The sequence below is a fragment of the Acanthochromis polyacanthus genome, chromosome 19 (genome assembly GCF_021347895.1).
Source record: "Acanthochromis polyacanthus isolate Apoly-LR-REF ecotype Palm Island chromosome 19, KAUST_Apoly_ChrSc, whole genome shotgun sequence".
Classification (NCBI taxonomy): domain Eukaryota; kingdom Metazoa; phylum Chordata; class Actinopteri; family Pomacentridae; genus Acanthochromis; species Acanthochromis polyacanthus.
In genome coordinates, this window is record NC_067131.1 from 18,000,101 (window position 1) to 18,024,762 (window position 24,662).

Consider the following 24,662-nt stretch of genomic DNA (forward strand, 5'->3'; position numbering starts at 1 on the left):
AGCTTAATATCCTCGTGACAAATATGGTGGCGGGTACAGATCGATATAAAAACAAAACAATATTGACTTGGTACTAAAAAACAGATGCTTGATTATCATAATATTTTACTTGGAGGAGATAAAGTGAGCAGGGGAGTGAGCCAGAGATGAATGTTGATGAAAACTGTCAGGCTGAGAGTGTGAAGGGTACTACAGGTGAGAGTTGCCTAAGGGAAAGGGGATTATTTGGATGATGACAGCTCAGAGACTGATCAATGCTCTGCACGGCTACACTTTATATCACCATGGTTCTGACATGATAAGTAGTGTTCTGGTGGGATCGTCTCAGTCTGCATGGCAAACCGAACCCTGCAGGCCACAGCTATGTGGAACCAAATTCAGAAGTCCACACCACACACGTTTGTTTTTCTATACCGGTGGGGACTTACCATTGACTCCCATTCATATCTAACTCCTAACCCTTACCCTAAACAAACGTTTTTTTTCAACAATATGGCCAAGAAAACGGTGTTGCCACCCGTGGGGACCTCATTTTAGGTCCCCACCTTTATAGCAAATAGTCAGGTCAAAGTCCCCACCGGTATAGCAGAAACAAGTACACACACACACACACACACACACACACACACACACACACACACACACACACACACACACACACACACACACACACACACACACACACACACACCACACGACACACACCACACGCCCCTCCCCATCACCACCTCCCGTTCCCCCACACACACACACACACACACACACACACACCACACACACACACACACCACACACAACAACCACACACACAGGTTCTTTGTTCAACGGGATCATTAACTACATGTTCAACTGATGGTTTAAAATCAGGCACATTGTGATATTAAGTCTGGAGTTACAAAGGAGAATATAAGGGTAATGTTTGAGCTTAATGAATTTTCGGCCAGTGTGAGGAAAAAAAGGCAGAGAATGAGTGAGACTTAAATCTATTTAGAATGTATATCAAACCTATCAGCCCTGCTCTTAACTCATTTCATCCCTCCCCTCTTCACCTCCTTCTTTCTTTTCCTTTTTATTCTTCTGAGTAATTATTTTATTGGCCTACTTTGGAGCAAACGTTTCCTTGGATGTTTGGATTAAGACTTATTACATAAGAGCCTTTTCCGACAGAACATCTTGTGCATGAGAAAACGTGGAATTCAAAACGTATCCAGATAAAAGGTAAGTCGTTTTCAGCTGTCATTCTACTGCAGTTAAACTAGCTCAGACCTCTAATTCCTGATGCATCAGAAAAAAACATGCAACTCAAATACAAAGAGATAAAAAATGAAGGCCCTTTTTGTTATGTAAAACAGACTCTGTGTGAAATAGTGCATTTCTAATCGGGTTAGAGAAAAGCAACTGCTTACAGTATGTTCATTTCATCACATATGACGGGTAGTATTTCATCTGGGCAATAAAATTGTGTAGTGAAATGTTCATCATCAACCATAGCAGTGAAGGAACTCATAAAGCACCTGATTGGTTGGTCAAACATGGGCTGATGACACCTGAGGGTAAATCTTGTTGAATAGTGAGCTGCAGTAAAGTTCTTGCTAGAATATATATTGCTGGGACACAAAACATGTATACAGTCATTCTCCTACTACTTTGAGTACAAACTGCAAACTAAATTTTTTTCTTATAGTAAATATTCAAGGCATTGTAGATGCCACATGTGCTGGAGATACTAGTTGATAACACCACCTAGTCTTGGTAATACAGCTAAATAACATACAGCAATAAAACGTTTAATTTTTGGTCAAAACTGCCAATGTACCATTAGAGAGTAGATTGCACATATAGCTACTATGACAAATGCTATGTGGCAAATTCACTGCAGTGCAGAACAGCGCTTCTATCTGTGGTCAACATACTAAAACAACCTAATCCATCACAACTGGAAAAAAACAAACAATTAATTCTTCAAACAGCTAAAGCAGGTAAATTGCAAAATTTTTCTCAGTTTCAACAATGTTGGAAGGATATAGAAAAACACAGTCAAACACAGAACATTAGTCTGGTTGTTTCTTAGACAATTTAAAGTGCAAAAGTTACATATTGTACCTTCTATCTAGCATACTATATTTGGCACCTCAGAACTATTTCCATAACTATTACAAAACAAACTAAATTTTAATTGTGTGGAACAAAACGCCATGAAATGATTTTAAGTCATGCATAATCAAGCTGCATTACTTATAAATTTGTAGAGTATTCATTGATTATTAATAACTACTAGATAAGTGGTCAGAGCGACGTGTTCTACCGCGAGGTAGTGCACAGTGCAACTGGAAACAACTAAACATCTGCTTTGTTTCAGGGGAGCTGGCAATTTGAAGCAGAAGCATAATGAAAATGATGACAGCTACAACAAAGTGAACTCATTATTCCACAATCACAAAATTTGACCGCTGCTACAATCATACAAACAAAGGCAGCCTCATTAATGAAGCAGAGATGGAGAATAGAGGGCATAAAGGTTGTCATTTAAAATGCTGAGGCAATTTTTGCAGCTGGTAGCTCTCAAGTAACCCTGTCGTCACAGACAAATTGATTTGTAGCCTATTTTATCCAGTTATTCACGGGGTTTAATTTTGTATAAGGTTCAGTTTTCTTCACATCTTTAACTAGGTAGAAGAATCTGGAAAGACAAGTGAATAAGAAGCACTCTACCGTCTTTTAAACACCATCAATGTGCCCCTTAGTAAGGGCACCTGACTTTGTCAGCTGCTCCAGTGGAGCTGCTCAGTGGCTAAGAACAGGAAACACATGTTTTATGCTTGATATCACCCAAGCGTGAATGTGCGTAACTAAGACCACTTTCTAGATTATCTATGACTGCTCTGTACTGTGACCGAGTACGATTTGTCCTTCTTCCCAAGTCTCCCACTGTCCAGTGTTATTTTTACATAATAAAAATGTGTGCCAAATGCAGACTTCCTACAGCTAGCTTCAACTTGGAATAGGTTTTGTTTTGGAGGCACAGACAAGGACGACACTTGACATGCTCTTGTTTGACTTCAAACTTTATCAATCATGCAAGGAAGCAGATGATAGTTGTCAGGGCCCTCTCTCACCCCCCTCCCCACCTGACATCCCTAAAAGACCCCTTTTCCCTATCTCTCTCCTCCCTATCTCTCCCTCTAGCTCCTCTCCGCTCCTCTGGCTCCCATCTGCTCCTCTGTCTCTACTTCCCTCCCTAGTGTGACACCTGAGTGGAGTGCGGGCTCACACCGGCCTCCACTCAGGCAATCAGCCTTCCCCGTGGGTCCGGACAGCTGAAGGACATCGACCTGATTACACAACCAGCAATGAGAACCGGCTCATCCTTCCACTCCCTGCCAGATTGTTGAATACTACTGACTTGTCAGTTTTCACTCTCTAGCCGCACAGTAGTCAGTTGAAACTTTGCAGTTTTTTTAACACGACTGTGTCTTTCTTCCTGCCTAGACTCTGCTGTCCAGGATCCCGTCCCCGAGTCCCTCGTCTGTGTTCCCCAGGAACTGTTCGGCACCCTGCAAACCCCCCTTGGACCCTCCAGTCAGCCCGGAACCCCCCTCCCTTTCCTGAACTCTCTCCAGTCCATCCACATCTCCCCGGAACCCGTAGCAGCACGCCGGCTGCTCCCCTGCCTCGCCTCGAACACCCGCTGGACGCCGGCCGATCCCACGCCCCGAACACCTCGGCCGCCGGAGCCTCCTCCTTCCCTCCTCGGACCGCTGTTCCCCTCCACCTGTCACCGGCCGCCAGGGATCCGTCTCCACCTTCAGCCACACTCTATCCAACTCCCACAAGAACCACTGTGGCCGTCGATCGCCAGCGCGGAACCACCCGGCCCCCCCGAAACCATTCCATCTACCGCCTTCCCAAACCTCCCCTCTCAGATGTCTCCCCCGCCATTACTCTCCACCCCTCAATAAACCTCATTCTAAATCTCCTCCGGTCTTGGTAGTGTGGCTCTCTGCTCGGGTCCAGCTCCCTAGTTTGTGACAATAGTGCCAAGACCTACATTCATGCACAGGCTTCTGAGAAGACAGGTGGTACAGGGACAGATATTTTCCTATAACCAAATTAGTAAAATTCAATTTATCCAGAGATCTTTTGGTTGGGGCTATGTTTGAAAAAGTGACAGTCAATGGAGGAATATTGATGCCATATCCTCATCAGCAGTATCCTCGCTGCTTTGGTACTGTTGGCTTTCTAAGTGGATGCATATTGCATGCCTGATTTGAACCTAAGTCCACTTCCTCCAAGCTAAACTGGACCAGACTGTTGCACTGTGCTTGGATAATGTACACAATGTTCATGCTTATTAAGCACACTGGACTTTGGGCTCAAACCCATGCTAGTGCGGCAGTGCCCTCAGTGACTCTGAAACAGGGTGGGGCAAAAACAAGAGCATCTAGCCACACTGAACTTTCTCTAGATAAATAAATGTGAATAAATAGCACTGGTAGCCACACACAGTAGCGGGGACACTGTGCTGCCTTCTGCTTCCTCACACCACCAGCTGCCTGCCCTCAACTACAGCCATCTGCTAGCATGGCATAACCATGAATCAACCATCTGCACAACACAACTCAAACCTTTCCTCAAGCAAACAACTTGAGACACCTTGCTTCAGCTTAATGGTGGTGGTGGGAGTATGTATGTCATGTGAATTACCAATTAACCCTACCAACCTCAAAACTTACCGGCAGGTTAAAAGATGTGACTAAAATTTTTTTTTTTTTAAATTTAAAAAAATTACACCATTTGTCAGAGTCAGAAACTGTAAGAAACAAGAAGAATTGTCAGATTTTCATCCCCTCGACTGAATTTGAATTAATCGTGTGTGACCTCCCATTAGGCTGCACAGTGGTTAGCACTTTCGCCTTGCAGCAAGAAGATCCCTGGTTTTCCCAGGACCTTTCTGCATGGAGTTTGCATGTGCAGGTTTTCTTCGGGTACTCCGGCTTCCTCCCACAGTCCAAAAATATGCTGAGGTTAATTGATTTCTATATTGGCCGTAGGTGTGAATGCAAGTGTGATTTGTTTGCTGTATACGTAGCCCTGCAATGGACTGGTAAACTGTCCAGGGTGTCCCCTGCCTTCGCCTGACTCAGCTGGATAGACTCCAGGCCCTTCGCGACCCTAATGACAATGCAGCAGTGTATAGATAACGGATGGATAGACTTTCCTGTTGCGTCTCCAAAAGCAACCAAATCTAAGCTTAAAATTTTCTTCACAATCCCTTTAGTCAACATTTCTCCTTAAAAAATTTGCCAAAAAAAATAACTGCAGTGACTTGTTTCTGTAAAAAATGAATAAATAAAATTCTGTACTCCCCAGCGCAACTGAAAAGCCATCGGTGACTCGCTGCGACAGTTATGTGACAAAAATTGAGGGACTACACAGCTGAACTGAGCTGAACTGCACGTTGTGTTTACACAGAACAGATGGGACAAGGATAGAAAGAAATTGAAAATGTTAGTATAATATCTCTAGTTTGTAGTCACCATTTTTTTTCTCTAGTGTTTGTAACACCCGGGGGCACTTGGAATAATCCTGAACATGTTCATTGGATTTTTTTTCCATTTTGTGTAAACAGAATAGTCATACATTTAACTTCTTTAAGACTTTCAACATAATTCTGTTATACTGCACAAAAGACAGTTCATTCAGGTGCTAGAGTTATTGCACTGTTTTCATAGAAATGTGGGACCTTATATTGCTGTGAAAAATGAGCCCAAAGTGACTGAAAATGTGCCAAGAGCAATAAACACCCAGAAGGTCTTGGAGTTCAGATGGTGAAGGTAGTCTTAAGTTACAGTTACAGGTTGTTTGGTTCAACATTCAGCTGCAGTTGAAGACAAAGACAAGACATATTTTTTATTCACAGTCATGTAAACAACCACAATGTCCTTAAACACACCATGACTGCACTCCTGCTGCTTCACTGTGTAACTGGATTTATACTATCTGCTTACAATTGGTCTTTTATCGGCATTGTAATGTGAAGCTACATCCCAGATATCAACGAGGACATGGGCAGTAAACATACAAGAGTAATTCAATTTATAGGTAAGTTTATTTCAGCAGTGATCAGGATTTCTCATGTACAAGAAGTAATGAAGCATCCCAAGCATTTATGGAACACAGTAAATTTTAATGAAAAAATTTTCGTGCCCTGCTTTCCTCCTTTGGAATAAGCAATATATATGTACAGACTAGGGGATACACAAATAAAAACACAACGCTGCTTTCCGCTCTCTCCGCAGCTCTGACAGAAAGCCCCTGTTCATTTAATGAGATTGCAACACTGATTCTCAAACCCTGACAGGAGGCTCAGGTTCTCGTTGAGCCTGTCCAACACTGTAAGCACTTCTCTCAATTTCCTTTAATGACCGGCTGTCGAGACTGCACTTGGTGCGTGGGGTCTTGCTGTCGCATACATTTTCTACACTTAAACAAGTGTATTTCTGATGTGTGGGGACCTCGGTATTTGTGACTAACTCTAGCGTGTACAGACAAATTGCGCTGATGTGGCACCTACAGTTTATGACAAGGTTTGAATGATGTCATAGTAAATGATCACACAGCCTTTCACACTTAAATATAGTGCCTTGTACTGTCAATCATAAGTGGGAAGAAATTCATAGCAAACACTTTCAGCTGTGAAAACCCCTGGTGAATTATCACCAACCAACAATAAAACGTGCTCCGTTTCCCCCTGGTTCATATGCAAAGAACGATTTTTCTGGACATCAGCCACAATGGTTTCCATTAAATGTTTGGATAATCTGTTGAAGGTGATGTGGGTCCTTCCACTAATGTGCCACTTGGTCAGTATGTACAGGTACATTGCCTGTAGGTTCATCAGCTTAACTAGAATTTGTAGCACCATGGGAATGGTGGGCTAAGGGCCTAGGCTATGAAAAGGTTCGGCTCTGGGAGTGCGTGAAATGAATGAACACAAGACTCCAAATGAATTACCTAGTAATGTATTAAAAAAAAATAATGCAACAAAATACTTGAATACATCAAGTCAAAACAATGACCAAAATAATAGAACAAAACAATAACAGAAAATCAGAGTGAGAATAAATCAACCTGTAATTCAGTAGCTTCACTTTTAACGATCAAAAGGAACAGTGCTATGTTCGGTTTGGCAATAAATTCAGGTGAGTGTGGTTCCACTGTTGCCAGTGGGTGTTAATCAAAATAATTAATTCCAAGACAAATCCATAAACCAGACAAAATAAATCCAAACAGGGTGGATCAATCGATCTAAACAAGTAAGCAAGTCCTACCACACCAGTGGGGAAGGGATGAAGCCGTGAGGCTTGAGGCTGCCAACAGTGGGTGAAGGGGTGAATTTAGCCCAACTGTTTCCAGTTCGTTCCATGGTAGCTCGCTATCAAATCAAATTCTCCATAGAAGCCTAACCTGTTCAGTAGACAGGCTTCACATTATCATCATCATCATCAATCATCATATTTCCATTAGTTTGTTCCTCACCAACATTCAGCACAGCACGGGTTCAGGTGGGTGACATCCTGACATCCAAAAGCATGGTTCCAGTGGTGAAGGCCTGTTAGCATTGGTATGAGCATTAGCATGATACTAAACAGCTTTCAACATGCTTAGCAAAAGTTTGAACTCACTTCCTCCTTAATGGTATGATTTCCAGGTGTCCAGGCTTGTGAAAAGTGAATGGTTTCCAGAGGTGTGTGGGGTGATCCTGTTGTTCAAGTTACTGCTGTGTGTGACTGAATGAAGCTGATATGCTTCGAACAAAGGAATGGGGTGGATTCCAGGTGAGAGAAAGACTGCTGGTGATTGGTTCAGGTGTTGTGACTGACAGTGAGGAGGTCTAGTAATATGGAAGTGACTGACTGACTGATTGTGACTGATAGGTTCTTGTTCACGTTGGAATCTTGATGGCCACAATGAACTATTACAGAGTGAGTGCTACAAATTTCATCCGGAAGAGCAGAAGAATCAGTACCAATGATCCTGCCTCCTGCTTCCTTTTCTGCCATATCTCCACTTGATTAGAAAAGAGGGAGAAGTCACAGCTCTCACATATTGTACATACAACAAAAAGTTCACCGAGCAAAGCTAAGATTATCTGTAGACTGGATCAAGGACTGAAATGTACTCAAAAGTTCAAGATCAACAGGTTTACTGCTGACAAAAGTGGCCGAAAGAAGTGTACATGCTTAAAGTTATGAGCCGACCTGCAAACTTTAGACTACTGAAGACGGTGACAAGATAAGAACAAGAAATCAAGTAGAAATAAAGTCCATGTGTAATCTCGCTCAGAAGGGATTTTAATGCATAAATGAAGCCACTGGGAGCATTTCAAGAATTATAATACAAGAACACAACTTGTTTTGATAAGCCCATTTTATTAAAATTAAAGTTTTTCAACCACTATGTTTAAGTAGCTTTGATAATTTAATTAGCTCACTCTTGTTTGTTTTTTATGTTTAATGAAGGAGAAGAAAAGAATTATGCATATTCTGCCTAAAGAAGTCTGATTCGATGGCAAAACTCTTGGATGGGTACAGCCCTAGTCAGAGCTGGTTCTAACCTACCTGGGGTCTCAATCAAAACTACTAAGGCGGTGTCCTAACCTCTGAGCCATGTAAGCCATATGCTGTTACCACAGAATCACACCTGAGACAGCCTGCCTCTTTTACACAGCTTCCTCCATCTGTCGGTCTAAAAAAGTTGATAACGATACTATTGTTAATTTCATTGGCTGCTTTAGGTCCATTTCAAATGTCTTCCTCAGATGAGAAATACTTGGTTATTATTTACTTAGAGATTTACATACAAATAACTAAAATTTGACTTAGAGACTGGATGACCACTGTATTGCACCTTTGAATTTTACCATCATGCATATACTTGGTGAGCTGCTCCTCAAAGTGGTTGCTGTAGGAAAGTGCAAGTTTCATTTTGTGCACAAAAGAATGCATGTTCAGGCATGACAGGGTCATCTTCTCCAAGATACCACTTAAAAACACAGCTAAAGTTGATCAAATATAATAAATAGGTGTACTTCACTCTTACTTTTGTCAGGCACGAAAGTCACAGAACGCAGCCCTGGAAGTGGCCGCAAGCAAACAAGACACAAACGGATGATAAGCATTCCCCTCCCACCATGTTGGATGTACACAATTCACACAAATGTTTTAGACTAAAAACAAAAACTGGCTATTTTGCAGGTATGAATGAGATAGTCTGAAGAACTACAACATCAGAGGGAAGCTCTGAAGAGAAATATGCTGGAAAATAGCCTGGTGGTGGTGTGAGGATCTGGAAGGACCGGGTTAAGCGTGGAAAGAACGAACACAGAAAATTGTCTACACTATTCTGTTTAGAAAACTGCCACAACAACTTGGACTTGGATAAGTCACCAAAAATGGATGACTGGTTTACCATTGTGTACCAGCCAAATCTGAGACCACACAGATGGTCAGCACAACAAGTATGCCAAATGTGCATGCTCCAGAAAAATAAAGTGCTTGTTTCATGTATCATATAAATGTCAGGATGAATGCAGTGTTTTCCACATTAGGACTGTAAGATTTGGGCAAAATATCTAATTGCATTTTTTCCTGAAATGTATTGTGATCTGATTTGCAAAACAATTTTGTAAATTAAGCTTCAGTTTAGCATTAACCGTGTAATAGATTTAAAACATGTAAATCATGTGAGTATTACCACGAGCTACAATCTAAAGCCTGACTATAATACAAGGAGGATGACTGGAACATGTGACGGTTTAAATCCATGATGAACACTGCATAATGTTCATCCTGACCTGAAGTCTTTGTAGTTAAGTACTTGCATTGTTTCAAAATTACAATTTGGATTTGAAATCCATTAAAAGTTCAGCCCTAATTGATACACATGACCCCACTTTGGTTGAATAATTCCATGCAGTTTACAACTTTAGACTTTTTCGTACCGTTTCATGCAAACACAAACATCAAAGCATCTCTTCTTCTTGCTGTCAGTAGTCAATCACGATAATGTTTTTTGTGCACGTGTGTGAAGCAAGTCCAAATAATCCCAGACTGCAGTATGCAAAGGAATTTATGCCAGTCTGCCTTTTGCATTCCTATCTACAGTTTTCCATAGATATGAAAACCATGAATTGGTCTTAAGAGGATCTTTACACATTGACATTTAAAGCTATACATCTCCTGGGAGATATTTTAAAACTTCTACACTAGTAGTCCCAAACCTCCAAAGAAATCCATTCCAGCCCACAAGGTACTGGATCAATCGGTTGGCAAAATCACACAAAACCTCCACATTCACCCACCCACTTGCAAAAAAAATCCAAAATGCTTCCACGCGTCCCAAAAACAAATTTTCCCGAGGCAGTGTCTCCTACAAACTCTCCTCCCCTTTGCTTCAGAATCCCACAGAGAGGCTCATTTTATCTCCCTTCAGTGGCAGCTTTCCACAGTTACAGAGAAGGGACAGGGAAGTCCTGAGGTAACCTTTCCTTCACCTTTATGAGTTTTACACACATGTAGAAGCACACATGTACTTAAACACTTCTCCCTGCTGTATCATGCGTAACATCCCTCACGAAACCCCTGAGACACAGCTTGAATCCTTTGTAGTGCTCATTAGCAGAGTGTCAAGTCCAGCATGTTCCTCTAATCTAATCAGCTCTCCATCTCGCTCTTTTTCTGCCTCCCCCCCTCTGCTGCCAACCCCCCCCCCTCCTGCTCTTTATCCTCTTCATTTGTCAGCTTTGAAAGTAAGTGAGAGAAAGACACAAGAAAGTGAAAGTGAGGGAGGGAGGCAAGGAGGGGCAGAGATAGGGAGGAAAAAGAGAGGCGAGATTGAAGGAAGTCCTTGAGATGAGAAAGCGTCTCTTGGGGTTTTTTTTTTTGCTTTGACTGGAGAGAGGAAACAGGGAATTGGGATCAAGGAGCGTTCTATCAGTGAAGGTCTGGTTTGCCAGGGAGCAAACACTGGCCAACATTTCTTCATCATTTTCCTTTGACCTAAGATTGTTTAGTTTTGGGGAAAGGGTTATTCCTTGTGGACCGCTGTGATGGGATGCAAATGAACGCCTTTGAGTTCATCCACGTTCCTCTCAAACTCGTGTACATAAGCGCCTCTAATCACCGCCAAGTCTTTGATAAGGAAGAGAGTTTATTAAATGGAGACATCATTTGAGTACAGTTTTTCTGCCTTCAAATCTAAATGTAAAGCTCATATGTGACACAGAAAAACACAATGACCCGTTACAGGAGCAAACAGAACCTTTGAGTCCTCAACGCTAGATTGAATTCATATAAACACTCTGTATAGATTCATCAGCGGCAAGAATAAATTACCTTGTTTGTGGATGGTGTCAGACTTGCAAATGAAGGTTGTCAAATAAGGTATGAGGCATGTGACTGCAGTAGTTTTCTAAAGAGAAGAGACAGATGATAGAGGAAAAAGACAGAAGGGAAAAGAGAATGTGAGAGCAATGGAGAGGAGAGATAGAGAGTGAAATCCGTGGGAACAGAAATACAGTTGCCAATTTCCTGTCGCCGACAGGCAGCAGTGTCAACAATGCCGGTTGACAGCCAGCTTCCCCTGGCCGCCACCCATTCATTCTGTATTGTAAATAAACAGTTTAAGGGGAAATGTCAGCCCAGAGACGGAAGGAGCAGCTCTGGCTATAAAATCTTTTTCCTCCTCCCCAACGATGCAGCAGCTCAGTTGCCAGGCAAGTGACGGACGTGGCGAGTAATGAGGATAGCACACGCAACCTGCTCTGCTGGTGCTGACAGTAACAAGGGCTGACGTCGCAGTGTTTAAAGGTCTCCAAGGCCTTGGGGTTTAAGCCCCTTCCTTACGCTATCTACTGTCCCACAGCATGTGAAATAGATCTCACTTCGACCTCTGCATGCAACTGATCGGAGGGAGACAGGGAGAGGGTGGTGAAAAATGGATGGCGGACATGTTTTGGTATAAATGGAGCAGTCATGGAGATGATAAGGATACTTGGATGCCTACAGCAAGACTCTTAGATGATAGGGAGAGACAGCTCCAGGAGTGTCCATGACTGTGGCTGTGCTGCTAAAATTGGTGGTCATTATGACCCAGAAAAGAAGAGAGGAAAGCAAGAGTTGCACTGTGACTAAGCCAAGCCAAATCTGTGTTGAATATGAATAGTTTGCCTTGAGTCAAATTTTAGAAACAGGGAGCCAAGGACATTTTACAGATGTCACACAGCACCACAAAAAACTAAATTTTCTAATTCTGTTTAATATCTTACTTTGTCCTCAGGATCGATGCCAGGGAAACTTTCATCACGATTAAATCCAACAGATTAGCAGGGTACTGACAGAGAAAACATGCAGAGATGGAGACAGACAGGTTTGCCTGCTGACTTCTTTTTTCTTCCAGGGCCCATTCCTTCAGTCAGCCAGGCAGCCACCTCTTGCTAGCCCCCTAATTGTCATGCAAAGGTAGTCTACATTGGTTGGCGACTCGCGGCACTTTTTGCTGCGCATTACTCTGCAGTGGGTCCTGCCTAGCCGTTCCTCTTACCCTGTTATAGAATCAGGCATCTTGACTTTGAAAAACATGCAACCCCCCCACAGTCACTCATTACAGCTCATTATGGCTACATCAGTAAAAGCATCCACTTGCCACTAATACCTGCCATCGTAAAGTCATGGTCTTGTGCTACTGGAATATATTGTGTACAGCTTCAAAGGGGTTCTGCATCATGAGCGAAAGGGGTTTGTTTATATTTATATGTTATGTAGTATTAATCATCCTATCTCTGTCACTACTGAGACAGAGTAACAGACAAACAGAGGGGAGCACAATGGAACACAGCATGAGTCAAACACAATGTGTCAGCTTCAAACAAGGTGGGAAATGACCAGAAAAAGGATTATTTTTGTTTACTCAACTAGTCATTTCAGGAGGTAACCAATTATTTTCAAACCCAATTTCTATTCTGAAAATCTATTTGTCTGGCTAAACAGCGAAAGCATCTGGTGCATTGGGGAAACCAGCTGCCACTGTGGCAAAAGAATTTGGCCTGCAGTTCCGATTCCAAGACATCTAATATGATTAACTGCCACAATGAGATGGATGGAGAGAAACCACCAAACGCTTTAGACAGACATTATTCACAAACTAAATGACGGAACAAAATGTCTCATTTTCTCAAAATCTGCAAGTAGTAGTCTTCTGCTGAAGCACTTAACCCGTTAAACTTCAGTGTACCGCCGGCGGTACACTTACTAATTTGCATAGGAATTTCAAGAATGTCCGAAGGCTGCAAACGGGATTATACAAACACTATACGCCGATGGAAAGCTTAGATTCTCATGAATCCACCGGTATAAACCACTTTCAGACGTGATTACCACAGCGGCTGAGAAAAACACATTTGTCCGACAAAAAAACGAATATTCATCCATCCGTTCTCTATACGTGGCTTCAACGCACATAGCGTGACTGACATTTCCGGGTTCATTATTACACACAGATGAAAATATTCCACAAAAAACGGCCATAATCCAACCTTTTACATCCAGACGACACAAGCCAGTAAACTATTTTGTCCAAAACATGTCCTGAAGTCGGTATAAAATCCACGAATCGGTCGTTTTCAAGGAAATGCACCTCGCGATGCGCGTCCAATATTCCCTGTACTTCTCGTCATATTTTGTATTTACAAATAGAATATTAGCGATTTTTTTGTACTGAAAATGGCTGGAATTGACTGCAGCTTAAAGGGCAGCACCTTCCTGCAAATATCTTGAAGGCAACCAGGTGCTTGAATAGATAAATGTTGCTTGCTGTCACACCATTTCTGATGTTTCTAAGCTGAACTTCATGGACAGGACATACAGCTAACTTTTCTGCCTCCCAGCTGAAGCTGCTGCAGTACCTGTGGACACACCAGCGGCTATCTTATACAGATTTTGTAGAATTGGACAGAAATTTAAGATTAGCCCGGTTTGATCAAAAGGTAAAATCTTCATCAGCATCAGACTGAGAATAGCCACAAGCCCTTTGCTTTCCATAGATGAATGTCAGCTTCGGACATATGGGAATACGTTGTTTACACATTTTGGCTGGCAAACGGAGACAGCTAATGTTTAAACCTACCTCAGTGAGAAATATTGTGTGACTGAACTCTCCCAAAGCCGATGTTCTTCACAGAGTGTACTAATTAGATTAGGACTGCATCATAGGGCAGCTGAGAATACAGGAATCATTATCTATATCAGACATAATTCAGTCTCTAAAGACTGATGAATGTCAGAAAACTTGCTCTGCTTCTGCTAACAACATATTTAACTGTTTGCAGCAATGGTCATAATGAGCACTGTGGGGTAGGTTTCAAGATTCAAGACATACTTCACTCCGTATGTGTACACAATTTTTTGGCAAGTGTTATTTGTTATTAGCAGAGATACAAACATGCAGCTCACGACAAACCTCCTCTACCTGCTGCACTGGGGTCAGAATGAATCATTTCTGTCTGAGGCTCAAAAATGATGTTGATTGTATCAAACAATTAGAATCACATTGGATGCCTATTCGGAATCCTCTATGACAGAAAAAGCATTAAATTTTGAAAGTTTCAGTCAGAAACACTTTTACTATTATGAAACAAATATTTGACATTGACCTAACAGCGGCTTTCAGAGTAGCTTTCTTGCTTAATCAAAGTCATCTTGCGCGGGGCAAGTCAAAAAATAAAACCTTGACTGAAAACACAGTGAGTGTAGCCACATTTCACATTGCTAAGGTGTCTGACTTCTACACATCACCATTAGATATTGAACAGTCAGAGGAAATGCTGGCTGTACTACAGATATGTTGATAATTTAAGTAATACAGAGCTCCACGCGAACTTTTCCACTTTAAAATCTCCTTGTAATCACTTAAATCCGAATTAAAAAGTTAATTACCAATAAACTTAATTCCAAATAAACTACCTGGTTTATTCCAATGTTAATTCCGATTAAACTAATTCCTGTTTACGTTCTATTCATGTATACAGCTGATTCCGCTTTAGTTAATTCCGGTCATTCTGTGGATGCTTGGCTCCTCACGTAGCGATGATGTAGCGATGTACACGTTCTGCGACCAAAGTAGTACGTTATTGTCGAGTTGCTGTTTCAAAACGACAATAAAAAGCAAAGCGAAAAGCGTGCTTATTAGTTGTTCCTCCATATTGTTGGGGAAAAGAAATGCCGGAACAAATGGAGTTTGTTTTCTTTCAGTAAACACGGATACGTCACGTCCACTCTCTGTCTAATCAGAATCCTTTCAAACGCCCAAGCGTTAAAGCGGAATTTAGAAAGGGAAATAAACATGCAGTCCATTTAAACCTTAGTTCGGAATTAATATTTCCATGTAAACACGAAGCACAAAACTTTAATTCTGAATGAGTTCATCCCAAATTAATAATTCTGAATTAAAAAACTTCATGTAAATGTGGCCAGTGTCAGTTGGTTGCACCTCACATTGACAAAACACCTCACTAGCTGAAAATCTGCTTATCGGTAGCTACAACAATTTGCCTATGTTCCCTAAATGCCTCACAGTGCAGGCTATGGTACACACGTGGACAAAATTGTTGGTACCCCTCAGTTAAAGAAGGAAAAACCCACAATTCTCACTGAAATCACTTGAAACTCACAAAAGTAACAATAAATAAAAATTTATTGAAAATTAAATAATCAAAAACAGCCATTACTTTTGAATTGTTGATTAACATAATTATTTAAAAAAACAAACTAATGAAACAGGCCTGGACAAAAATGATGGTACCTCTATAAAAGATTGAAAACTATTGGACCAGAGTGACATGATTAACTCAGGTGTGTCATTTAATTGACATCACAGGTGTTTCCAAACTCATAATCAGTCAGTCTGCCTATTTAAAGGGAGACAAGTAGTCACCCTGCTGTTTGGTGAAAAGGTGTGTACCACACTGAACATGGACAACAGAAAGCGAAGGAGAGAATTGTCCCAGGACATCCGAAAAAAAATTATAGACAAACATCTTAAAGGTAAAGGCTATAAGACCATCTCTAAACAGCTTGAAGTTCCTGTGACAACAGTGGCTCATATTATTCAGAAGTTCAAGACCCACGGGACAGTAGCCAACCTCCCTGGACGTGGCCGCAAGAGGAAAATTGATGACAAATTGAAGAGACGGATCGTTGGAATTGTATCCAAAGAGCCCAGAGCGACCTCCAAAGAAATTAAAGGTGAACTCCAAGGCCAAGGTACATCAGTGTCAGATCGCACCATTCGTCGTTGTTTGAGCCAAAGTGGACTTCATGGGAGACGACCAAGGAGGACACCACTGCTGAAAAAAACTCATAAAAAAGCCAGACTGGAATTTGCAAAAATGCATGTTGACAAGCCTCAAAGCTTCTGGGAGAATGTCCTTTGGACAGATGAGACCAAACTGGAGCTTTTTGGTAAGACACATCAACTCTATGTTCATAGACTCAAAAACCAAGCATACGAAGAAAAGAACACTGTCCCTACGGTGAAACATGGAGGAGGCTCAGTAATGTTTTGGGGCTGCTTTGCTGCATCTGGCACAGGGTGTCTTGAAAGTGTGCAAGGTACGATGAAATCTGAAGACTATCAAGGCATTCTGGAGAGAAATGTGCTGCCTAGTGTCAGAAAGCTTGGTCTCAGTCGCAGGTCATGGGTCTTCCAACAGGACAACGATCCAAAACACACAGCCAAAAACACCCAAGAATGGCTGAGAGAAAAGCGTTGGACTATTCTAAAGTGGCCTTCTATGAGCCCAGATCTGAATCCCATTGAACATATGTGGAAGGAGCTGAAACATGCCATTTGGAGAAGACACCCATCAAACCTGAGACAACTGGAGCTGTTTGCTCATGAGGAGTGGGCCAAAATACCTGTTGACAGCTGCAGAACGCTCATTGACAAATACATAAATCGTTTAATTGCAGTGATTGCCTCAAAAGGTTGTGCAACAAAATATTAAGTTATGGGTACCATCATTTTTGTCCAGCCCTATTTCATTAGTTTGTTTTTTTAAATAATTATGTTAATCAACAATTCAAAAGTGATGGCTGATTTTGATTATTTAATTTTCAATAAATTTTTATTTATTGTTACTTTTGTGAGTTTCAAGTGATTTCAGTGAGAATTGTGGGTTTTTCCTTCTTTAACTGAGGGGTACCAACAATTTTGTCCACGTGTGTATATGCTGCTAGATGGCTGCAGTGTGCTCTGATTGTGGTGTGAGCAAAAATTAGTTTGAAACGAGCAAAGTAAGGTGTTCTAATTAGGGTCATGATCAACTGATTTAATCTACCAGCCGATAAATCAGTCGGGCCCTAGTTCTAATGTCAGATTTGTCCAAGACGAAACTGAGCAATTTTATCTAGATGTGATGCTTTCTATGAGCAGAGAAAACAGCACAGATGCAGCACCCTCCATAATTATTGGCACCCCTGGTTAAGATGTGTTAAACTCAATTTTTATTGCAGAAGCATAATCTCACGTTCAAGATTGTAGAAAAATGTATTGTAGGAGAAGATTAGGTGCTGTTTTGTTGGCAAAGCGGGGTTATACAAAGTTTTAACATCAGGGGTCCTAATAACTGTGGCACACATGATTTGATGTAAAAGAATTATTTTTTAATGTGTGATTTTTGTCCCTACTGAATAAATGCACTTGAATTAAAGGTTAGATTTTCCTCTTTTTTTCATTGCGGTCCTATATTATTTAGAAAAAAAAAAAGAATTTATTAGAAGCTAAAGAACACATCCTAACCAGGGGTGTCATTAACTATGGAGGGCGCTGTAAGTGCACTATGCCGTTTATGAGCGGAGTACATTTTTACACATAAAGACTCGATCGTTTTCATATAGTGTGTAAAAGGCTTCATTCCATGACTGTGATTAATAATTATTTAGTTTAGCAACCCTGCTGCTGAGCTAGCCATTGCAATTGGTTAGCTCAGGTGTGTCCGACTGACCTCTCCCTCCTCTTTCCTCATTTTTGGTAGAGGAACATATAACAGCTCATTTCACGCATCAGACAGGAACAAGCTAATAGAGCCACAGAGGAAATAAAAGCCATACTAATAAAACAGATACATGATCATCATTTACTTGCACAAATGCAACCACTTAAAATTTTGCCTTGCACAGTCTCAAATAAAAGTCACATATGCAACCATGTTGGTTGCAGTCTGGAGCCCTGAAATAATCAAGCAATCATCTTGAAGTGAAAATATTTCATCTTACAAAGGCAGACAAGTGTCGAGAGGTGAAAGGCATATGGCAGCAGCCACAGCGTCTGGTGGTGAAGGCTGGAGTGTGGCTGCCGGTGAATTTTCAACTTATGATGCAAAGGTGGTGACTATCCAGTGGTTAGGCTGAATTTTTCAGTTCTGTCTGAGGTATGTCTAAGTAACAACCTATTTTGACATTACTTCCTTGAAAATTTACCTACAGGTTTTAGCCACTGCAAGGACTGTGATTCACCAGGTTGGACAGTTTGTGATTTCTGCTGTACATTTTTACAACAAACATTCGGCAAATTCAAAAGAAGCTCAGAAATCATGCTTTTTCATATCTTGTAAAGCCACCTCCACAGCAACGTTTCTGATTTCTGCATTCACTGCTCTACAAGAATTTGCAGCCTTGTCAGGTGAAACAGAATTTCCCTGGATATAGCTCCAGCTCTGTGAGCGCTTGGTCAATTGCCGTTCCACATCACAAAGGGAATACAAGTGTGCAAACTGTTGAATACCAATCAGGCATAAAACAAATGGACTGGTGAAATGGTGCATAGTGCATGAAATCACAGCTTGTGTTTACAAATAGTTTGCTGTTATCTGTAATTTGAGAGAGTGATTGGAAAAAAGGTGCAGCATTTGCACGAGCCTGCGTGTGGTACCAGATGCTTTGAGATAACAGTCACGGGACCACTGCTGTATCATTTGCTGTGACTTAAAGAGGATGAGCAGAGTTCAATTTCAGGCAATCGCCATCTGTGAGTTCACATTATGTCCTAAAACATTAGTGGATAATTGGAAATACCACTGGCGGATGCCAAAATCTTGTTTTTACTGTCCATGCGGTGGTGTGTCCACTGGGAACCTCTTCACTTGCTGTGGCTTGTTTTCAGTAGTAAGTGCTCGCTGTTGTGGTTTCCTTGCAAGCTTCAGAGCCCAACATGTATTTATCTCTCAGTGTAGTTAAAAGCAAAAGCAGGACCCACACCTGGTGTTTCCCCTTAACACCTGTTGAGAGCTACTAGACAGAAATATTTTAACTCTTTAAAAATGAGTGATAAGAAAGACGTCACGAGGTGACAAACTGACAAAACAACCTCTTCACTTTGATGAGAGTTTGCAGCAGTAATACTCTCATTTTGTTTTGAGACCTAAAACAATTTTAAAGAATTTCCAGTGCAGCGTGTTTGTTTTCGGTCCTCAAATCTTACCTGGCATGGCATGGACTAGGTCACCACACAGTACCATGAACTTCGGCCTGGGTCTGAGCTGGTTAACCGCCTCCACAGCCTGCTTAGTGAGCTCAACTTCCTCGGCCCATTCTTCCCCACCGTTATCGGAGTCGCCATCCCTCCAGGCCTTCATCAGGCCGAGCTGGGGGTCTGCAGCTTGGATGAAGCAAAATGGTCCCTTCCACTCACACTCAGCATCTGGAAAATAAAGAGACAAGCATGAACATACAGTTCTGCTTAATACCAAGATTACAATAGAATACAGCTTCATTTAAAGCTGCATCTGGCAGTTTTACACGTTGTGGAAACAAGACGCAAATAATAACTTTGTTAATCAATATTCTAAAATCAACTATGAATCACAAATGGAGACCATGTGGGGCATTTTAGCTTCTTTCAGCTTACGGTTTTGGTTTTACAGCCTCTAACTACAGTGTTTTACAATATAAAAATCAGCTTCTGTACATTAGTTATTCAGCACAGCGCAGCTTTTCCAGTGTTTACGGAAGTGGTTATCAGCTCTGAAACACACAGACTAGTTACATACAAGTTCAGCCATCCCACGCGGCGCTATTCAGCCAATGAAGTTTCTGATTGCAGGTGCTAAACATCGCACCTCTGTGAGCGCGTTCAGAAAACAGTTGAGAGGCGAGGGACAGACCAGACGAGAGGAGGACAGACAAAAAAGAAAAATGAATAAAGTGATAAAGTGAAAATAGCCCTGAATATGCTGACCATGTCTGGCTCAACATACAGCTGCGTGGTAGCTTTCTTAACTATGAACATAATCAAAACTAAATATCGTTCCAAGACGATTTAGGAAATGACTCAAAATACTGGCAGGACAAGCTGCAGCTCAGTCCTTCCATCAAGCAGCAGGAGATATAAAAGAGTCTTATAAGGTGGGAAAAAATGTAAAAGTGTTCAATTTATTACATTTATGGAGATTTACGTATTGTAAAAGATGCATACAAGTTGGTTCAGGTTGTTGTTTTTTTCAAGTTTTGTACTTTATTTTAAGATGTACAATTACTTCAAAAGTTATTTATTTATAAATGTTGTCAAAATCTTTTTTAACCGTACTGAATTTATTTGATTTGATGGTCAGTTATTGATTATATGCAGATGCTAATAGAACTACTAGGTTACATCAACATATATCACACTAATTCAAGATAGACATTATGACATTCCAGACCTTTGCTTCAATACATTCTCTCTGACTGGTTTGGAAATTTACTTGAATACCCTTGGCTTAATTGATAAGACAGCAGTGAGAGACATGAAAGTGGTGAAGGACCTGCAGCAAAGGGCCACGAGCTGGATTCAAACTCAAGACCGCTGCGTCTGGGACTATAGCCCCGGCTTATGGAAACATCTTCAAGCCATACTGAGGGTCTCAACTGCTTCTTCCCTCAAGCCCAATGTGGCTGAGCTGTGTGAGAGGAAGCGCTGCCAGGTCTTTGGCAGCAAGGAGTAGGCAGGAGAAGCCTATGTTCTGAAGGGACGTTCATGTTCTTTAGAACCGTTCATGTTCTTTAGAACAGCTCATATTCTGAAGAACCGTTCATGTTGAAGAATTGTTTTTGATAAAGACTGAGAAGGTTGGATCAGTTGTACTTTTTTTTGGAATGCTTGAAAGCCTGTTTTTGTGGAATACTTGCGGCCCAGTCTCACTCAGACTCTACCTAGGTAAAATGAGTTTGAGAGCCCTGCTCTAGATGAATGATAATGCTGTAAATATTTGCTGAATTTTTAAACATGCAACTGTTTCCATCAAAAATGTGATAAGGTGTTGATGCTGTGTTTTCAATGCACTGCCTTCTAGTGCACAAAAATAATGAATGAGTCCCATTGAGAGAACTGGCATTGCCATACATATCACAGCATCACCCAAATATTGAAAATGAATTTACTCATTCATTACCTGCTTTAAATGGTTTCTCAGTGTTTAATTTGAACTTAACTCATTTGCTGCCAATGACGTCTATAGACGTCAATCATGTTTTTTGACTGGGGGGGCTGCAGGATAGTCTGTCGGAGCTTGTCGGTGAAAATCCTGGAGTTTTGGAACGTGAGAGTGTTGCAGTGGGCCAAAAGAATGACAAAGACAGTGACCATGGTGGGGCGACTGCAAAAAGTGCCGTTGCCAACAGCCGCTGGCGATCAAAGCCGCGCTAGTTTTCAGTTTCGGTTTCGCCACCACCGCTCTCTTGAGCTCATCTGACGAAGCCGAGTCAGATGAGTTTAGAGCGAGCACACATACACACACAGACACACACACACAGACACACACACACCTAAAAATAGATTGTTTATATTTTGTAAGATGTATTGTTCTGAACCAAAATGTTGACTTGTGTTGTTTGTTTGTAAATAAATGATTTAGCTAACAAAAGGTTAAAAAGTTGACCTCAAAATGCTTTTTCCGAGTTGTTTGTATTGTTTCATATAAGTAAACAACTGTTCAGTTGTGTGGGATGTCACTAAACCAAAAAATATTGGCATCAAAGTGATTGATGTGCCTCTCTGTACAAAAAGCTCGTTATCTCTGTTTTTTGGTCAAAAACAGGTGTTTTTGCTGAAAGGACCCTATGTTCTGCTGCCGATAACTTTAGAACCGAAAATGCTAGAAACAAACTTTTTTTTTCTGATGAAAGAAGAGAATCTACACTTTCTTTCGATAGTTTCAATGTTTATGTAGTCTTAAAACCTGATATTCTGTAGATCTTGAAATATCTGTCAAAATTCTTAAAAACTCTGGCAGTAGGGGGCTCTTTGCTCTGAAAACAGCTGGCAGCCAGTGAGTTAAAGGGATAGTTCGGTTTAGTTGAAGGAGGGTTGTATGAAGTACTTATCCACAGCCAGTGTATTACCTGCAGTAGATGGCAGCCAGGTGGACCAGGATGGCGGCTAAGCACTGAACTGTTGTGAATGGGGGCAGCAGCAAAACCTATTTTAGCCATTTAGAAAAAGGCTCGAGTCTAGACTACATTTAGAGCATTTGCACTGCTTTACCTTGCTGGCCGAGAGCCCTTTCCAATGGGAAACGGAAGCTTTTACATCGCTCAATGCTCTCTTCAACACCCCATGACTTCTTGGACAAAAACAGTCATTTTACTGCACAGAACACAACAGTTGCTGGCCTGTTGCAGCTTCGATCTGTTAGTTTTTTTGTGCTGCTATGTGACTTTGGTGTTTTAGTACCATAGTTTGGTTTCAAACTAAGGTGTTAAAGCACCACACTTTAACAGCGGTGAATCAGTAACTCTTGTCTTCTGTGAGGTAAAAATTGCTGTTTTTGTCAATGCAGTTTGGTGGCTTTGAAGATGGCGATATAAAGGCTTTAGTTCCTCGTTGGAAAGAGCTGTCTGATGGCAGCGCAGCACTGTGACAGTATTATAGAGCGTACACATAAAGTAATATTGATTATTTTTAGGTGAGATGGTGAGGTGAGATGTCACTCACCCTGTCTTCAGTCTTTCAATGCTAGGATTCGGTGTGTTCCTTTAAATTGGAGGCACACCGACCATGATCCACTGCAGGTAACACGCTGGCTATGCAGTTCAATAAAAGTTTGAGCCGTAAAAATATGTTATTCATGTTGGAATGCATATATAATTGGGTACTTTTGCTCAAACTTAAACTTCAGTGCTCACACTTCCATCAGCAGCTGACCTTTTGATTTGTCTGCTGAGCATTATCTGGGTCTTATGACAGAATCTAAACATTTGAATTTCAATATATTTAAGTCACAGGATGCTTCCACATAACAAGAAACACTGTAATATTAAACGTAAGCATATAAGCTTCAAAGATTTGGCGTCATGACAGTATTAGTCATTTCATGGTGTAAGGCCTGCTGTGAAAGCTTCATGTGAACGTCCTCATATTCATTCAGGGAATCAGCACAACACTTGATTAGTTGAAAGCACTGTGATCAGGATTTAGGACTGGGAATAGAAGATCGGAAGTGATGTGCGTGCTCTCTCCATGAGTAACCAATGGTAAATAATTAACAAAGAGCTAGATGTTGGAGAATGAATGGCAAAGAACAAGTGTTTTACATAATCCTGATATTACGCAACAGAAGAGCCCTACAATCTAATCACTCTCAAATATTCATTAACAAGGCAAACAGTGCCTGCCTTTCCATGTGAAGAACAGAAGCAGACACTCCAAGCGGCTTGGCTGATGGTCATGACAAGCTATGGCATGGAGGACGCAAGAGAAGCTCAGTGAAGCGATGTGGAAATGGACTCTTGCTGTTGCTTGAAAATGGACAGACGCTAAGAGCAGGTGTAAACAACAGCTTTCTGCCCGGCTCATTTAGCTTCCGGAGGATGTGGAAGGAGTGCCACTGTAGCTATGCACTGCTGTCACTGAGAGACTGCATCTGCATTCTGCACAAATCCCCTCACTCACACTCAGCAGGGGATAGTAGCTGCTCAGCATCCTCTGTGTTTAACATGCTCTCCATGTATCACTCTCCCAAATGAGTTTATGATAATTCTGTCCTCCAGAGAAACTTGAGCAAAGATAGCAAAAGAAAGAGCAACGAAGAGTGGGAACGAGACAAGTAGAAGCTTTACAATGATCCCCTCCTTGTAATTGACATTTACGAAATCATGAGGGGAAGCATATTCTGCTTTTATCATTACCATCATCATCGCTTCAATCGAATTTAGAATGTTTTCCGTCCAGACTCGCCTCACATGGATCTTAACTTGTGACTACAAAGTGGGGACTGATGAATTTAACCAGCTAGCAGAATCAGTGTAGCGAACAATCAAGCTTCCTATTGTGGTACATACAGACCCAATTTATCTCACTAGTATTTCCTTCTTGAGAGGATGCAAACTTGAGCTGTTGTTTGTTTTATCAAAAACTTTCATCAGCATATTTTAAACTCCTGCAGCTCAGAAGAATTGTCTCGAATCTCCGCCTCAGCTCTATATTTTCATATAGAATTCATTAGCTGACGATGCACACACCTCCGTAAGCATATTTATTTTATAAAGGAATGTATGCAAATCACATGGTGCACATGCATTGATATACAACATGCAAATGCGCATGTGCACGCCCAATGCATGTTTCCTGCT

At 41.3% G+C, this 24,662-nt stretch overlaps 1 protein-coding gene across 1 annotated transcript in view; it reads right to left on the minus strand.

The window, feature by feature from the left end:
* cpped1 (calcineurin-like phosphoesterase domain containing 1) overlaps positions 1-24,662 on the minus strand; it is a 51,912-nt gene that overhangs the window by 24,915 nt on the left and 2,335 nt on the right. Inside the window, 1 exon segment of the mRNA XM_051939782.1 lies at positions 19,537-19,755. Coding sequence (XP_051795742.1) covers positions 19,537-19,755 — 219 coding nt within the window.